We start from the raw sequence: 17619 nt of genomic DNA, 5'->3' as shown, positions 1-17619 counted from the left end.
CCATCCCAGAAGGTTTTTCTCTCTTCCAGTTTCTGTTTATTTCTAAAACAGTCTTCGAGCTGCCATCTGGTAGCAGGTACAAAGCTAAAGGTTGTGCTATATAACTGCTGAAGGGCTTTGAAAGCACTGCACTGAGTTTTCTAGTCCAAATAGCAACATGCACGTCAGTATTCAGTACCAAATTGCTGCTTACATTTATTTCTGCAGGCTGATATGCATGTGCATGTAAATGGGTTATCTCATTTTTAACTTCACAGTGTCTTCCCCTTTTGAGAGCACATTGAAATCCGTTCTCTGAAAGGAGATGTGTATCTCCTGTGTCTGTCTGGTGTGCTCTATCAGAGCTCTAATAGTTTTATGAAACTAAAAAACAGCCCTTGTCAGCATGTGGGAGAGTAAAAATTGCCTCCTTTAAACGTTGAAACTGTGTTGCATTGAAGGGATGATAGCAGAGGATCAATAAAAAGGTAATTAAAAAGCCTCTGTTCATTTCCATTGTGGCTGGCGCTATGAGTTGCTAATAGGATACTAATTGCTAGGAGCAAGCAAAAAAAAGAAAAAGGAAGATCTGTTTCATAATTAAAAATGAAATTCAGCCAAGTTGCAGAGATTGGTCTGTGCCGCGCCGCTGGGCTTGAAGCCTGGGGAAACTCTATCAGTTAATTGCTGTTAATAAAGCATTAGCGTTCTCTGTGCTTTATATAAACGAAGAAGCTCGTAGAGCAGATGCAATGCAGAGTGCAATCCATCTGACATGTCTGTAACATTACATCGTAAAATGGAAGCTAATTTATTGTAACAAAGTCCTGCTGCTTACTGTCTTTGTGGCTGGAATCATATAGACTCATAGAATGGCCTGGGTTGCAAAGGAGCACAGTGCTCATCCAGTTCCAACCCCCTGCTGTGTGCAGGGTCACCAACCAGCAGACCAGGCTGCCCAGAGCCACATCCAGCCTGGCCTGGAATGCCTGCAGGGATGGGGCATCCACAGCCTCCTTGGGCAACCTGTTCCAGTGCTTCACCACCCTCTGGGTGAAAAACTTCCTTCTGAATCTCCTGTTTGTATGAATGCTGAAGACTTGAAACTAGCATTGTGCTTAAGCCGTGCTCTTACTGTGAACCCCATGCCTCTTGCTTTCCTTGGGCTCAGTTTTCTCTGCCTGGAGAACTGGTGTGCTGAGGATTATAAGGGTGAGAGAACTTCTCGTGCTTTGAAAGGATTTGGCTCTGTCACTCCAGTGTTGCAGAACTGGAGTTCACAGTGAATTTGCAAAGCAGCATGTTACTTTTCTAAGACATCTTGTCCCTGCAGCAGTCCCACAACCTTTAAAGGCTTTTGGTATGAGAGGGTGGGAATATAGGATTCAGTTCAGATGGTTCTTCTCCCTCTTCCCACAGCAGAAATACTTTGCACTTTGTGATCTGTCCTGAAAGTACAGCCAACAGATCTTGCTGTAGCAAAGGGGTTGTCTTGATTTGCCACACTTATCCTTGAGCTTTGGGTGAGAGAACTGGAGGATGCCCAGCACTGTACAGAGTGCGATCACGAGCAAGCTCTTGCCTACAGGCACTGTGCCACTCTTTGTACTAGAACAGGGTTCTGGAAGTATATTGGTGCACGAGGATGAGACGAAGGCTGGCTGTTATGTGGCACAGCAATAAGTGACACTGATCAGCCTGTGTTAAACCTTGTTAATAATCACAGAATGGCCAGGGTTGGAAGGGACCTCAAGGATCATGAAGCTCCAACCCCAATAATACTAGTCTCAAGGTACAGTAAATAAAGAGCGATGACAACTTCCTTGCTGTTTAAACCCCACATTCTGTTCATTTCAATTCTGTTTTCAGGAGTTTGCTCTCTTCCATGTTTGTTCTTTCTCCCCCTCTAGAAGGCATTGGATCAAGCTTTGACAAGCAGTGGTTCCTGGGGACCAAGCTCAGCTCTCAGCAACAAGCGATGTGCACGGATGTTAAACAAAGGTATCCAAGCAGGTGAGTTGTTGGGTTCCAAACTCATAGTTTGTGTGCTGGCTTCTTTTTGTCTCTTTGGAAACCCTTTGCCAACATCTGGTTTAAGTTTCCTGTGGTGGGGATGAGCGTGCAGCATTCTTTAAATTCACTTCAAACACTTAGAGAAAGATGTTATGTTCTAATTAAAATGAGCCCTTTGGCCTGCTTTACTAGTAGCCAGCTCTCTCTCTCTCACTGTTATGCTTTGTTAACCTAAACTTATCCATTTAAATTGTAAAGGTGGACTAATTCTATTTTTTTTTTTTAATACGTTGTTTTCTCTGCAAGGCATCTGTTGCTCACAGAATGTATTTTGTGGGCATATGCTATTTCAGAAGGCTTGCAACTGCAGGATTTCATATTCCTCTCAGTAATATTTTGGATGTTATATCCTATTTCAAATTTAAGCTCATCCTGATCAGGTCTAGATAAAACTGCAGTTCTCTTGGCCTGAATGTAAAGCTGTATTTATTCCTGCCACTGTGTCTTTCAGCAACAGGTTGGAAGTTGGTTTTTCAGACCTGTGCTCAGGTCCCCAGCAAGGAGTACAGTTGGTTTGGCTCCCACACCCCTATGTGTGTGTGTGTGTATGTATACACACTCAGTGTTTTGCCTGAGGGACTAAGTTCACACCTCTTCAATTATACCTGGGTTATTACATATAGTAACAATCTTAAGTAACTGTAGACTTGCACTAAACTTAAAGTGGAAATATAAAAGATTTTGCCTTTTGAAAGGAGGTAAAGAAGGCGACCCTTGAGCTTCAAAGTAGGAATTGAAGGCCGCCCTCTGCGCTGTGGTGTTGCTGCTGAAGTACTTGTAGCTGCTTTAGAGTAAGGTATTACTGCTTCACTTTGAACTACAGGAGACTTGGAGATTGTGAATGGTGCAACGAAGAAAAACACTCGAGATGTTGGTGTGACTTTCCCTACCCCAAGATCCATCCAGTCAAATCAACGGCCGCGGGATCCCTGGCATCGTGTCGATGGTATTTTTGGAGAGTCAGATGGTATGGTCACAGATCACCAGGCAGCAGGAAGCAAGGGTAAGCAGAAGGGACAGCCAGGCAGTTTTTTCATGGAGAAAAGGACAAAAAGGAGCAGACTGCATTTACCACAACAAGGTCAGTCCAAAATGACCAAATGCAGAGTGGAAAAGCTCTACGTCGTAACAGCAATCCTCAAGATGTGTGAGGAGGATTAGCTGGAGCACAAATTAGTCACTGTCAGTTTTTATTCTGCTTTTAATGAGTGGATATTAAACAGAGAAGCTTGCTATGCCAAGTGAACTTCCTGAGAGTTTATTATGATGCCATTTTCAACCAAGCTGTTGGAAGTGACCTTACCAATAAAGGTGACAAAAAAGCAATGAAGGAGGCAAGGAAAGATGAATAAGTTAGGAATTACAGAGATGCTTAATTTTGATTTTCAAATTATAGAAGGTTCTGTTAAGATCTGAGTAACTGGATGCTGTAATTTGTATGTAATGCTTCAACTGGACTTGTGTCCCTCTTCCAACTAGAAATGTGAGTTTTCTGGGGCTGGTTGAGTAGTTTCCTGTTTTTTAATATTTCCTGTCAATCTTCACAGTGCCATGATGAAATATTTCAAAATATGTTCCTTAGTCATCATCATTGTTGTAGGGACAAATGATTCTCTATCATACCAGTTTAATTTAGAATATTTGCTCAGGGTACTAGCTGATGTATTCTAATCCCATTATATATGTTAACTGTGAGTAATTGAGTCTTGTATACATATTCAACATTTGCAAGATGTACACTATTTGCTCTTGAAAAATAACTATTAAAAGCCATAAGGTTTAGGACAGCACATAGGCTCTTTAAAAACGTGTAGTTGCTGATAAGTAAAGCATTCCTTCTAAAAAGAGAGGAGCATGAATGTAGGAAGCCATTTTGTACATTTCCTGAAGGGTTATTTCATAAAGGCTTGCTGATTTACTGATGCTTGGCAAAGGAATTCTTTGAAACCACCAAAGTCGTCTGACACCAAGTCACACTGAAATCAATGCAGTAACTGAAGTGAGTGTTTACTGCAGTGTTAGGCATGGATTGTGTTAGCTGAGGTCTTGGGCATGAAAGGCTACAGATGGGGATGGAAAAGGGGCATGTGTATTGTTTGCTTATCTTCATTGTCTTCTGTGGTTTCTTCAACAGGGATTTCATGGTTTGTCCAAGCAGAGGATTTGAGGTTTGAATCTAGGAAAGAAAACTGTTCCAATTCCATCCCTGGTCCTGGTTCATCTTGGTTTGAACCCTTCACCACCACGAAGCCCTGGAGAGAGCCTCTGAGAGAGAAGAACTTTCAAGAGCAGCAGTGCAGCAAAGTGACTCAGCTTGCAGCTCCAGAAAGAGATGCTGAGACCAGGCCCATCCAGCCACTGGTGAAGCTTACGCTGCAGGTAAAGGCATGCTGGGGTCCCTGTGACTTCAGCACTAATGTTGAATCTTGTGGAAGCACTTTTTATTCCTCTTCTTCCTTCTTTTTCCTGACTGCTTTGTATTTACTAGAACCCAAGCAAAAAGAGCTCATCAGCCTCGTTTGCTTGTGGCAGCCTGGCTTTGCACAGTATAATGATCTGTTTGAATTGAGCAGTGTGGAGGGAATGTAGGAGAGGTGATGTCAAGTCATTCTTGCTGCCATGCAGAAATAATAGTATGATGTACATAGTGTGTAGTAAAAATAGGCTTTAACTCATGCATTGCAAGCAGTGTATGCATGTATATTCATGCATGTACATACATAGTGTACACTGCAGATCAAATCAAGTGTCACCACTATATATCTGTATTTTTCCACAGGTATTTAGCGTGCATAAAGATTTCTGTAACAATTATCTGCAACAAGTGAAATTAGATTGATAGTTTCTGTTCAGGTGCACTTGGGAGGTTCCTTTAAATTCAGTTGCATCTATTCCTGTTCTGCTGTTTTGATTATTCTGATTATAGGGAGGCTGTGTGGCCACTTCAGATTTTGTTTCCTCCTCCCATCCTAGGAGGCTCTTGCAGTGCATCGCCCTGATTTCATCTCCCGCTCCGGTGAGCGCGTGAAGCACCTGAAGCTTTTAATGGAGGAGAGGAGAATGCAGAGCGTGCTGCAGTCTGAACCAGAAGAGCTTTTTAATCCTCCAGAGAAAAGGAAGGGCTACAGGAATGCAAGTCATGTGCTGGCTGACAGAGGTACCTCTGTGTTTCTTCTCCTGGTGTCCTATAGGGATTAATTTATTTCCCTGTTCTAAGGGATGTGTGTGCTTTTAATAACAGCGTTACGTTTATGTTATGTATAAAAAGCCAGGAAGTCCATATAGGAATAAGGTTGATACAACAGTTTTCTTTGTGGTAAGCAGACTTCCACACTGTTTTCTTATCCATTTAGGTTATCTGATTAAAGAAAAGAGAAGAGCAATTCCAAAGAGTGAGATGGTTCAAAGATCTAAACGGTAAGGTTGAGTAAATGAGGAGGAAAGAGGGATGAATTGCATCTGAGGAAGAAAAGAGGGTGGGGGGATGGCTTGGGGGTGACTCAGCTTTTACAGTTCAAGAAAAAGGCACTTTATCAGAGTCAGAAAACACCTATTTATAAAATCCTAGAAGTAAAACTACTTTGAAATATATATATTTTTTAACCTGAGTATTCTGTAGCAGTATCTGGGGTCCAACCACTACAACTTTCCAAGTGCTCGATCCCAAAAGGAGATGAAATGTAGGGTGCTGGAGTGTGTAGTTTTAAACGTGGTGGTGGGATAAGCAACAGTAGTAATGTGTTCCATTAAGGGGAGAGATGAGTGAATATGTTTCTCTCAAAGAGGGTGGTGTAATGCTGGACCAGGGATTCACAGAGATGGGAAAATCTCAATCCTTGGAAATAGAGGTTGTGACAGGATGAGGCCTGAGCAACTCAATCTAGCCTGGAAGTTGGTCCTGCTTTGAGCAGGAGATTGGACTGAATGACCTCCAGAGGTCCTTTCCAACCTAAATGACACAGTGATTCAACAAACCATCCATTGGAATGCACAATATATAAAACAGACCCTGTTTTGTATATGGTGGAAGAAAAAAAGGTGTTTTACTTGAATGGCCTTTGACATTGAACAGTATTTTTAGGGCATTGATAGAGAGGTGACAAAAAATGGTAAGTATGCCAGCTCCTTCAGGAACACAGCTCCATGCTTTAGTTGAAATGGAAGGGTTTGGGTTCAGGTCACTTGGACCTTGTGGTTGATACATCTGAACTCAGCTATTTTCAGAAACCCTGGTTTTGTAACACCTAAATCAGCAGGATTTCTATGGAGACTGATTCAGGCAAGTCACACTTGGTGGCATTTTTTTTGTTCTTACTGCTGTCATACTCCAGCTCTCAGTTGGATCTGAGAAACAATTTATTCCATTCTTCTGAAATCCCTACCTGTAATGAGTACAGAAGCTTTTGCTTTTTCTCTGCAAGGGAATAAATGGAATTTCTCATGGTAAATTAGCTAGAGCTAAAGAAAACAATTTTCAATGAATTGACCCATAATGCCAACTTGTCTGCTTCTTGCTTTAAATATCTTTATGGGGGGATGAATCAGTGAGTGGTAAACCTTGATCTTTCACTCAGGAGAGTCTTGGGATGGTGAAAGCTTTAGAGAGGGGTGATGTAGTAGTAAAGTGAAACTCCAAATCCCCCCTTCAGTAGCACTTACATAGACCTGTCACCCTCTGCTGCCCTACAGACAGATGTCAGAGGTGGAAAGTAAGCATCCAAATGTGATTCACTTCATGTTTTCTGGTCAGTATTTGAATTTGATTCCCTGCTTTCTCAATTCCATGTATTTAGTGGTTTTGTCTGACACCTTCCTGTTAGTTTGTTTTCCTGCTGGCTTCTATTCTGTCCTTTGAAACATGGAAGTGGCACTCAAGTCATACTGCCTAAAAAGCAGCTCAGTGCCAGCTGACACGTTTGCCTCCATCACTGCTCGTGCCAGTCTGAAAAATTACCTGTTTTTCTGCTGTTGGGACCTACAGGGCTGTCAGAGATCCCCCTGCTCTCTCCTGGATGGTGGGCTCATTTCATTTGCAGTCTTCAAAATGAAATGTGTGAAGGCACTTTCAGATAAGAGTGGAAGGCACGGATGTGTTTAAAATATTCAAAGTGAGCAGTAATTATGGCAAGTTGTTACCATATTGACGTAAGAATGAAGCAGGCTTTCAGAGGTTACCTCAGCAGTATTGTAGCAAGGTCTGTCTTTTTCCTTCTCCTATTTGCTGATTATCAAGTCATTATTTTGTAAGGGGACTGTTCTAGCATCTATCTTTAGGTATAATGAGACTGGAATTTTTTGAACGTGGTTCAGATCCACCTCCAATAGGCCGTAATCTTCTTTTGAAGCTTTCTGGTCCTTGGCAACCACTGTCATGAATTGAGCCCTATGATCTTAAAGGAAGATGAGAGGGAGGCAATGTCAGCACTGCTGTTCCATTATAGCTCTCAGGTCCCTCCTTTAGGTGGCAGCATGTAAAAACAGCCTACTGTAGCACTGCAATGAGCACCAGCCACCCTTATTTTGATTCCAGAGCATCCCTTGCTGTTTGTCTCTGCTGTGGGAGTACTTCAGCAGGGGAGAAGATAAAGCATTGACTTAGACAAGGCAGATAAGATGCCTGAACAACTTAATTCAAGTTACACTTGTCACAGAGATGTTGCTGTCAATGGATAAGTGTGCTACTCAGTCTCACAGCAATGAGGCTATTCTGCACTGATATTAAAACTACCCGATCAGATCAGCTGTATGGCCATTCCAGTGTTACAAACAGTGTTTTTAGGAGGGTGCTACTTGTAAGAGATGTGGGATGTGGGAATTTCTGGTGTCCCAACTGCTGTGTATTCCACACTTTCCATGCGTGTGACGCTGGTAAACCCCCCAAATAAGTTTTCCTTTGATACGACTGACCAGTAGCCTTTAACAGAATGTGAAGGAAAAAAAAGGTGGTGTTTTTTATATCATTAAGTTCCTTCCTTCCAAGTCACTGTTTCTGTCTGTATTTACACCAAGGATCTATGAGCAGCTGCCAGAGGTGCAGAAGAAGCGAGAGGAAGAAAAAAGAAAATCTGAGTACAACTCATATCGCCTGAAAGCACAGCTGTACAAAATGGTAGGTCTTCTGGTCAGGTATTCATATTCAAACAGATTAGAATATATATATATATATTTTTTGGCCTTGAGGTCATCAGCATTGTAGTAATTTTGTGGTATTTGCACATTCTTACATGTGTGTAGAGAAAAATAATGAGGGAGCATGGGCCCAAGTAGGAAGCATGCAGAAAAGGCCATGTGCAGTGTTGTGGAAACAAGGCAGGCTGTGGAGCATATTTAATGGTTTTCCATAGAGAGCTCTTTGAGTTGAAGGCTGCTGTTTAACTCGTGGCCACTCTTGCTGTAGATGGCTTTAGCCTGCAGGATTCATAGTGAACTTTGCAGCCATGCTTAATACAGCCCTTAGTTGTCATTCTTCATTTGCCTTCAGTGAAGAATTGGCAGTCCTGATGGTGATCTGTTAGTTCTGAGGGCTGTGGATTTCACCATGAAGCATTTGTTTGGCTGATAGCTCAGTGCTGCTGTGCTGGCACTGATGGGCCTGGGATCAGCTGTGGCTGGCAAGCTGCAAAAGAAGCTGTTATCTCAGCATGGGTGTGACTGCCTTTGAACTACAAACACTTGACCAGCAGGTTGTTTTCCTGTGCTAGATACTCACAGTACAACCAACAACAGCCCAAAGGTGAGGTGAGGGCTCCAGGATTTTGGTGAGCAGGAGAAGGAATCAGTGGGGCTGATTTTGCTGTAGAGCTTTGCTGAATCCTGTCTTGTTTTGCCATAGTGGTGACTTCCCTGTAGGGAGCTGCTTCTGTTCCAGCCAACAGCTGCTGTTAACACTTCCTCCTTGGCTGTCCAATTTGATTAACAGGTGCTTTGTGTCTGTCTGTTAAGCTCAGGTTTTGTTTGTGGCAGAAAGACTGTCCTGGATTAATCACAATGAGAAAGATGTCTGTTCCTATCACCTCCCATATGTGCACCTTATTATCTGATCTGATGTGCTGCACAGAAATATGGAATTATATGCAATGAATGATGTGATAAATATCCTGATAAAACAGAAGAGACCCATCAGTCCCTTTTGTGAAGTGCATCTCTGGCTGACCAGTGTATTGCTTTTTGAACAGCTGTGGGCATTCACATGCTTTGCTTTCTCTTAAGACAATAAAAACTGAAAGGTGAGAAACACAGACAGTGTTGAAAGCACTGATGCTCAAACCTGATGCATCTTATCATAGAATCACAGAATGGCCTGGGTTGAAAAGGACCACAGTGCTCACCCGGTTCCAACCCCTGCTGTGTGCAGGTCACCAACCAGCAGCTCAGGCTGCCCAGAGCCACAGCCTGGCCTTGAATGCCTGCAGGGATGGGGCATCCACAGCCTCCTTGGGCAACCTGTGCCAGTGCTTCACCACCCTCTTGGTGTAAAACTTGCTCCTAATATTTAACCTAAACCTCAATGTTCTTGCTGTCTGACATATGCCATAAAAAAATAGCCTTCTGCAAAGCTCAGGAAGCAGGCAATAAACTGCATGATAGGCTTCACTCGTTTAAGGACGCACATTACATTTGAAAACTGGTTTCTTTTTCTTCTGGATCTTAAGCTTACCCTTCAGTTTTTAGCATTGCAACTATTCCTTGGCCGAGTTGTCCTACTAGAGCTGGAAAAAGTTATTAACTGGATGTTTAAAAGCAAAGGCTTGTAATGGATGTATTATCTGGGATACCTTCCTAATCTGACTGGGAGTTCTTACAACATGAATTACCTCCATTTCATGCTATGTTGAATGTGCTCAGAACTTATTTTTTTCCCCTAGTCTGAGAATCTCAGGTCCCAGTATGGTGTGGCCTTATGGTTAATGAGTGCAGGCAGTTGCTGACTTAACTACATAGCTGGCAGAAGACACAAAATCACATCACAAGTTTTGTGTGCAGGTGTGGTGTTGACTGGTATTGGTGACTCCCAGGTTAGTGCTCAATGGCATGGCCTGTCCTAATGATACTTGTTGTCCTTCTGTCTTTGGGTTTTGGTAGGCAAGCACTAGATGTCTTGATTGGGGAACGATGTATTGGTGCCACAGCCACTCCAGGTCTGGGTGCAGCTCAGGAGGTTAACCATAAATGTTAATATAGAGAGCAGGAACAAAACAGCTGGGGACATGGGGCTGTCTTAGACTGCTGCACAAGCTTTTGCTCAGTGGCTGAGTGCTTACTCTCTCCTCCCAGCACCAGTGGCTGAACTCTGTGATAATGATGACGTGTACTTACATCCTAAATTCACTGTATATTGGCCATGATATAACATGGCTCTGGGGCATTGTCACTGGTGATAAAAGAGCAGACATGTAAGAATTAAAACCAGGTGCACACCCCATGGATCGCAGTCCAGCTGGCTCTAAGGATGGGATGAGCTAGCAGTACCAGGTGCATGCTGTTTCTGCAGGTCATCCAGGGCTCACAGGTTAAGAATATGTAATGTTTGGGAAAGGAAGAGGTGAATTAAACATCTACACACACTCATCTGTATGGATATGGTGAATTAAACATCTACACACACTCATCTGTATGGACATGGACAGATACTTGCTAAAGAATCACTTGCTAGTGAAACCCTCACACCAGTGTCTACAGGTACAGTTACACCTGTCAGTGCTGTGAAAGGGAAATGTGCACAGCAGTTTCTGTAGGAGAAAACAAAGCTTTGTGTTTTCAGTGTGAGCAACAGCTGCTGTTATGTGGGCCACACTGCTCCCTGGAGGCAGCATGTCTCCTGTTCTCAATTCCATTGAGAATTTCCTTTTAGCAGATAGATTTTTTTTCCTCTTCTTTATGTGAATGGGCCATTTCCTTTAAAGTCAATGTAATATAGGAACCACAAGGTGTCACTGCCTCAAAAGAAAAGTGTGTGTTGCTCGAGGTATAAGACTGAATTGCACTTGGTTGCTGCACTGTGGTATTTTTTGAGTGTTTGTTTTTCATCCCCTTGGCTACGTTTTCCCTCTTGTCAGCACCATGTTAGGGTTCTGCTTTGTCTTGTCTTCCAGCTGCTTCCTGGAAGTGAAGCAAAGAGGGTAGATAGCATCTAATTGCTAGCTGAGTTTGCTGATTAGATTGCAGAGTGGGCTGGGAGCTGGAAGGAATGCTCAGAGGCTTCATGCTGTGATCATGGGGACAGATTCCACACTGAGACTCACATCAGTGGCTTTGCTTTCTGTATGCATAAACATATATGTACATATACTGTATTAGCACGCATACTGTGTGTATAATTCATACATGTGTGCTGTGTGCTGCCAGAGAAGAGCAGTCAGCATTAGCAGTGCTTCTCTGGAGTGCTCCAACATCTCGTGTGATTATGACCAAGGAGAACTGAGACATCTTCAATAAACTGATGGTTTTTCTTTCATCAGTGTGTCTGCTTGTTCTGGGAGGTATAAACTCCTGGTGTTTGCAGCACTAAGGGGCACTGTTCTGTGGTGTAATGTTCATCAGCTAATGTCAAGGTGCTTTCCAGCACTTCAGGCTTCTTTCTGACCACTTCCACAGCAGTCAGCACAGGGATGACCCTGTGTTGTCCATATTGCTGAGTGGGAAGCAGCGAGGCTGCTTTAGCTGTGCAAAGAGTTGTTCCTTTGAGTTGTGTTACATGCTGATACGTTCTGATCAGAACTCTTATCAGCACTACATTTATGCTTGTGATGTTTTTAGAAGGGTGAAACTGATCTGTGCCACTTTGTTTTTGTCTTTCAGAAAATCACCAACCGTGTCTTAGGGAGGAAGGTACCCTGGAACTGATAAGGATCTCCTCTTCAAATAAAGGCGTGCTGTGCTTAGCAAACCTGCAGAGAGATTGATGTGAAATAGATAAGGCAGCAAATATGGTGCAACACATGCTTTGTGGAATTCAGTTACATCTATCTGCACTAATACAATCTTGCCATATTTATAAGATACTAAAAGATCAGTGATTTGATGCAAAAGACAGGTTTTTAAATACATGATGGCTGTGTGTAGTGGTGGTGTGCACTTCCAAAGCAAATATAGTTTTAGGAAGTACTTGGCTCATAATATATTTATAATTATGTGATTGAAATAGCAGTTTTATATGTATTTTAAATAGCTTTTAACAGGGATTTATTTTTATTTTTTTATTTCCTATCTCGATGTAGCAAACTTATTTGTAATATTTTGTACTGGAAAAAAAAACCAACCCTCAAACCATAAATAAATAACGAAGCCATTTGTAGCAACTGTTCTAGCAATCATGAAATGTCTTTGCTGTCCTTACAGATAACATCTTCAGAATCCAGGCTGTTTAGTTGCCTCCTGCTCTGCACAACACAGATCTTAAGAACTTACTGTGCATCTCTATGGCAGCTATTTAAACTGGATGCTGTTAGTACCTGAAAGAGTGGAGGAGTCATGACTTCATTTAGTTTTTGCTTGGTTTGCTATCTTTCTGTATTAACCAGGAGAATCTGATCTGAGGTTTTTGTTTTTATCGTGTTGGGTGTTTTTAAGGCTTGGCTGTGAACATGCACCCACTGGGATACTTGGTTATGCACTTCATGAGCATCACAGTGGCAGAAGATGAAAAATAAAGGTTGTGGTTCTTGGTGGTAGGCCTGAAGTCTCAGTTTCGCTTCATTTTGCATCACAAAAGAGTTAACCTGATGTATAAACAGGAAAAGGCACCTGAGGTGTCCTCTGCTCACCTGGGCCTGCAAACAGTGCTTTCCTATTTTCATACCGTGCAGTTTTATGTACTTAAAATCTTCACAGCAATTTAGTTTGAGGAATAGCTGCAAGAGTAAATGCTGCATAAAGCAAGGCACAACTGAGGTCTTTTGACCCATTGAGTTCTCTACAAATCCCATAGAACTTCTTGTTTCACCAGAACTTTTTGTTTCACCCCTGGCTGAGGCAGGGGTGGCCTTAACCCCTGCAGTTCACACCAGGATGCAATGAATTAAATCTTAAATGATGGGAAATAACGTGATTCTCTTGAAGGTCTGTACACCCCACTAAGTTACACTAGTCAAAGATTTGGCATAGTATTTTTCAAGCTGTGGTCTGTGCTGATGGTAGCACAGGCTGTTAAAGCAGCTGTTACATTCTAACAGAAGGAAATAAAAGTCTGAGAGTATGTCTGGCTGTGCTTAGTAGAATAACATGCAAAAAACCAACCACCACAAAACCAAATCAGGTGGAAGGGTGTGACTGGTTTGGTCTTAGAAGCCTGCAGTTAAAAATGTGGTACAGAAATGTGTAGCTGCAGTAAATGAGCTCTGAGAATGACTTGTGTCCTTACACCTTTCCAGTTTTCCAAGTCTGCTTTTTTTTTTGTTTTAAACCTATTTGCTCCTTCCTCAACCTTCTGTTTGGATGCAAGCTGCTTTGTCTTTGAGTGCTGTTCCAGGGCTGAGTTGCTGAAGCAGAAGATGCTAAAATTGCTGGTACTAAGACTTGTCCTGTGATTCCCTCATAAACATATGAATAGGCTTTTTCCCTGCTACAAGAAATGCAGTTGTGTTAGTCGTGAGAGATGCTGCCTCACTGGATGCTCATTTAAAGCCACTTATCTTCTTAAACACACTTTAAACTTTCAGCTGACAGGAAAGGAAGCACTCTAAGGGCACTGCTGCTGCCTCAGGATGGGCTTGGAAGTCGTCTTGCATTTGGATAACACAGCTGGTGGTTATTTATACGTCTGTAGTGTGCCTGTGTGTTGCTCCCTCACAACAGGGCAGAAGTCAACCATCAAATACAGATCAAAGAAGGGTGGAGGTGATCCATTCCGACAGGTTGGAGTACTGCTCCTCGTGTTTTGTGCATTGTAAAACCTTACAGAACAAAAAGCTGCTGTGAAATGAGGAAAAAAAAAACCAATAAGAATCCAATGGTCACCGTAACTTTGTGTATTGTTAGAGTTCTGCAGCGTGTCAGCTTCAGTGAGAATGAGCTGTTTCCTCATTTGACAGTAATGAGGAACCCCTGTTGTAGCATTTTTCCTTTGCTGGGGGAGAAGTGGTTGCTTCTGTTAAAGTCTTCTATTCAGACACACTTCAGTATACAGGCGCAGCCTTCAGGTCACATTTTCTTATGCTTGTCTTGGGCTGCACAATGTTAATTCTCTTTCTGAAGTACTGTAAGGGAAATGTGCTCTTTGCTTTGCAGAAGTGAAAGCACCTGTGAAACCTGGGAGAAGCTGCCATCTCTACAAGCTAAGAAAATGAAGTCTATGGTGAGGTTCAAAGAGCTGAGTCCTCGGACTGCGCCATCCTCCGTCCTTCTCATGGCTTCTTCATGGTGGAGTCTAGTGAAGATGACTCACGTCCTTTCCACTTTCAACTCCTTGTTGTCATCAGGTCAGATAAAGCTTGTGCTGGATGAAAGGCATCTAGTGTTTACAAATCTGTGGATAGAAGCTGTTGACAGTCAGAGTCATCGGTTCCAAAATGGGAAAACTTCTTTCCAGAAACTCAGGATATCGTACTTGTCTTGTGCTGATTCCAAAGTGGAGTCATCTCTTCTTAATCCACTGCTACAGAAAGACATTTAGGGTAAATTCTGAGAAGCTGCAGAAGTTCAAGAGGGTGAAACTATGCTTTTTAGAACCTTGGAGATGCAGGCTTTGGTTCTTAGTTAATCAGAAACGTTCTTTGATCAGCATTTGCCATACCCACCCCGTGCAACAGTTACTGTGTGGGTGCCAAGTACACGTTTGAGTCTTACCAACAGTCCTGTTATCTCAGCTGCTATCTCATAAACGGAGGTAAAAGCAGCATGGCTGTCTTTTGAGTTGTCTCCAGAAACTGAAAGCAGCTTTGATCTAATCCTGTCATCGTTCATATTTATCATGTTCATCACTGATTTAATGTAACGCCTGATGTTTGGTGTTGGACTGTACCCTCACCAAAGTGACCCTGAGGAGAGAGGCTTGGATCCGTGCTCAGGTGGCCGAGGCAAGGAAACAGTGGGGGAAGGGCTGTAGAAAGCACTCTTGTGCTTTGAAAGGTGCCTCTTTCAAAACAAGAGGCCTCTTTGCCCTCTCAGAACAGTTTCAATTTCTCCTCTTGTCATCGTTTCCACAAGTTCTACGTTTTGAACTGTAAATGCCATCCTTACGGCCTGGCGCACGCAGTTGGGTCCTAGAGGATGGTTTCCTCCTCAGTCTACACTACTGGTGCTAAATTTGTTAGTGGTTGTGTGACCTCCTATAGGACCAAATGACTTTGAAGAGGAAGAAACTGAAGAGAGAGATTTGCCCTGTGCACGCAGGTGAGCTAGCTGCTTCCATTTGCCTGTTAAAGCATATGGACTTATGATTCACTTGAAATGAGATTCCTAATTAAAAGAAATAACGCTTCCTGGCTGCTTGTTGGTTAGTCTGGACTGAACTTCAATACAGTAAAGAAGGCTTGAATGCATTGCTTCCTTTGTGCAGCATCTATTTGCTCACCAGCTGGATGGCTGTACGTGCCTAAAGCCTAAACTCATCGGACACGCTCATCGTGATCTTAAGGAGCAGACTCAGCTGAGCTGTGGTAAACAGGGAGGACCCTTTCACACAAGCATGGTTTGAAAGTCAAACTTTTCTTAATATTTTTCTCCCTACATCAGCATATAAATGGAATTCCCTGGGCCAAATTAGACCCAGTGGGAGGGTGAACGACCTCCACATGACAAATGAACGCTGCGTTGATTAATAAGCTTTTGGAAGGCACTCAAATTCCGTGGTGATGAGGACAGTTGTAAGGGGACTTGATAGGGAAGGAGGTTTTCTTCTTAAACAGTCCTATTGTGTTTCTGTGCCCCTCTGCTGTACCCTGGTCTTGTTCTTGCTGTTTTAAAGCTTCTTTGAACTCGTCGTCTTGATGCGAAAGAATGGAGAGACTCCAGCTTGTTCTCCAACTCTGCATTGGGTCTTCTGCCCAAGTTTGGTTTGCTGTGTCCCATGGAATCATAGAATGGCTTGGTTTGAAAGGGAACCCAAGGATCATCAAGTTCCAACCCTCTGCCACAGGCATGGCCGCCAACCTTCAGATCTGGCACTAGCCCAGGTTGCCCAGGCCTCCATCCAACCTGGTCTTGAACACCTCTGGAACGGATGATTCTTGTTGCTGGCCTTGAACCTACCTCTAAGCTTGGCAGCCACGACCTTCCTTTGGAAGAGGGTGTTTGCTGGGTTCTGAGACCTGCTGGATCTGCAGGAGACACGACATGCCATGTATGCTCTGTGGCTCGTGCACGAGGGGGTTGGTTGATGATAGTGTATAATTGTTTTAGTTGGACATGTGGAATTATTTCCTCTCATAGAGTTTTCTGATTGATGTAGAGCTGCTTTATTCCATTACAGTTGTTCTTTGCAGGAGGATCCATAGCAGGCTCATAGCGAAGACCCAGCAGTGATAGAAGACCAAGTGTGAGTGCCTGGGCAGCTCCTGTGCCCAGCTCACTGTGCTGTTACCTCCTTTGGCTATGAAGAATGAATGCCAACGAGGCAGGAAGGAACACCAAGGAGTGTTCTCTGCCTTAATTCCACGGCTGTGAGCCATCCTCCACACGTGCTGCTCTTGGCTTAGGCTGGGATACAGAAATCCCTGTTTGCAGCCTCAGCTGCCTGCTGGCGTGACCCAGCTGCAGTCCTGGTCAGTGCCCTGGCTTCTGTAGGCTTTTGTCAGCAGAGATATCGAGTGATTGTGCTGTGTGCAGGGGGAAGGACGCCTGTCCCTATGCACAAAAAGGCTTTTTATGAGCAGCTCTGGATAACTCCATGCCATTATGATCCTAAGGCTTGTGCAGGACAAGTGGGTTCTGGTGCTGGCAAGGGGAAGGGAGACTTCTGCTGAAAGAATGGAGGAATGAGGAAGAATAACACTTAACAGATATGACTTCACCATGACTATATGTTACAGCATTTCTTTGGGCAGATGCCTCACGTGTGAATCACTCTGGATGTGCTTTGTGTCTTTGGGAAGTGAGCGGGGCTGCTATGGGATGCCTGAGAATTCCAATTTGAGAAGGTTCCCTTAAGTCCCTTCCCTTTCTTTCTGCCACAAGATGCCCTTTTCTTAGAAAGACACATCTCTGGGACGTCGGTTGTGGTGCTTTCTGATGGCCCACAGCCCTGTCGTGTGCTGGAAAATCTCCTGGTTGTGTGCCAGGATGATTTAACAGCTGCTCTCGCTGAGCTGGATGGGATGGCACTGTCCTCTTCTTGGGATGCTTGCACAGGTTTATTCTTTGGTGTGATTTTAGGTTGTTTGTTTGGTTGTTTGTTTTTTTTTTTTTTGCAGTGTCTTGCTGTCTTTCCTATCGTCCCATGGAGCTTTGGTAGGAGACCACCTTCAGGCTTTGGGGATCCCTTTATGGAACTCAGCCCAGAAAGATGCTTGGGACAGCTTATGGCGAGAGCAAGGCTTTGTTAAGTAGCACTTCCCCATCCCAAAAACGCCACGTATGAGGGTCTGGGAAGCTCCCAAGGTGCTGCTGAGCTGAAGCAGCCTCACAGCATCC

General features: G+C 43.4%; 1 protein-coding gene across 2 annotated transcripts; it reads left to right on the top strand.

The window, feature by feature from the left end:
• The first annotated feature begins 1853 nt into the window (after positions 1 to 1853).
• On the top strand, positions 1854 to 12240 carry LOC122180486 (Alstrom syndrome protein 1-like). 2 transcript variants are annotated; one of them, XM_042872155.1, is made up of 7 exons: positions 1854 to 1992; positions 2876 to 3133; positions 4187 to 4431; positions 5026 to 5209; positions 5406 to 5469; positions 8062 to 8161; positions 11851 to 12240. In XM_042872155.1, exons 1-7 carry the CDS (start codon positions 1968 to 1970, stop codon positions 11893 to 11895), a joined length of 921 nt encoding a protein of 306 aa, XP_042728089.1. In that variant the 5' UTR covers positions 1854 to 1967; the 3' UTR covers positions 11896 to 12240. The 2 variants fall into 2 exon arrangements, with proteins under 2 accessions (XP_042728089.1, XP_042728090.1); XM_042872156.1 differs by having other exon boundaries at positions 1861 to 1992; positions 2876 to 3055.
• Positions 12241 to 17619: the final 5379 nt, after the last annotated feature.

The sequence above is a fragment of the Lagopus leucura genome, unplaced genomic scaffold, assembly GCF_019238085.1.
Source record: "Lagopus leucura isolate 7727_CA_CO unplaced genomic scaffold, USGS_WTPT01 Super-Scaffold_100004, whole genome shotgun sequence".
Lineage (NCBI taxonomy): Eukaryota > Metazoa > Chordata > Aves > Galliformes > Phasianidae > Lagopus > Lagopus leucura.
The sequence above is the reverse complement of the archived record's forward strand: the minus strand, read 5'-3'. Positions and strand labels throughout refer to the sequence as shown.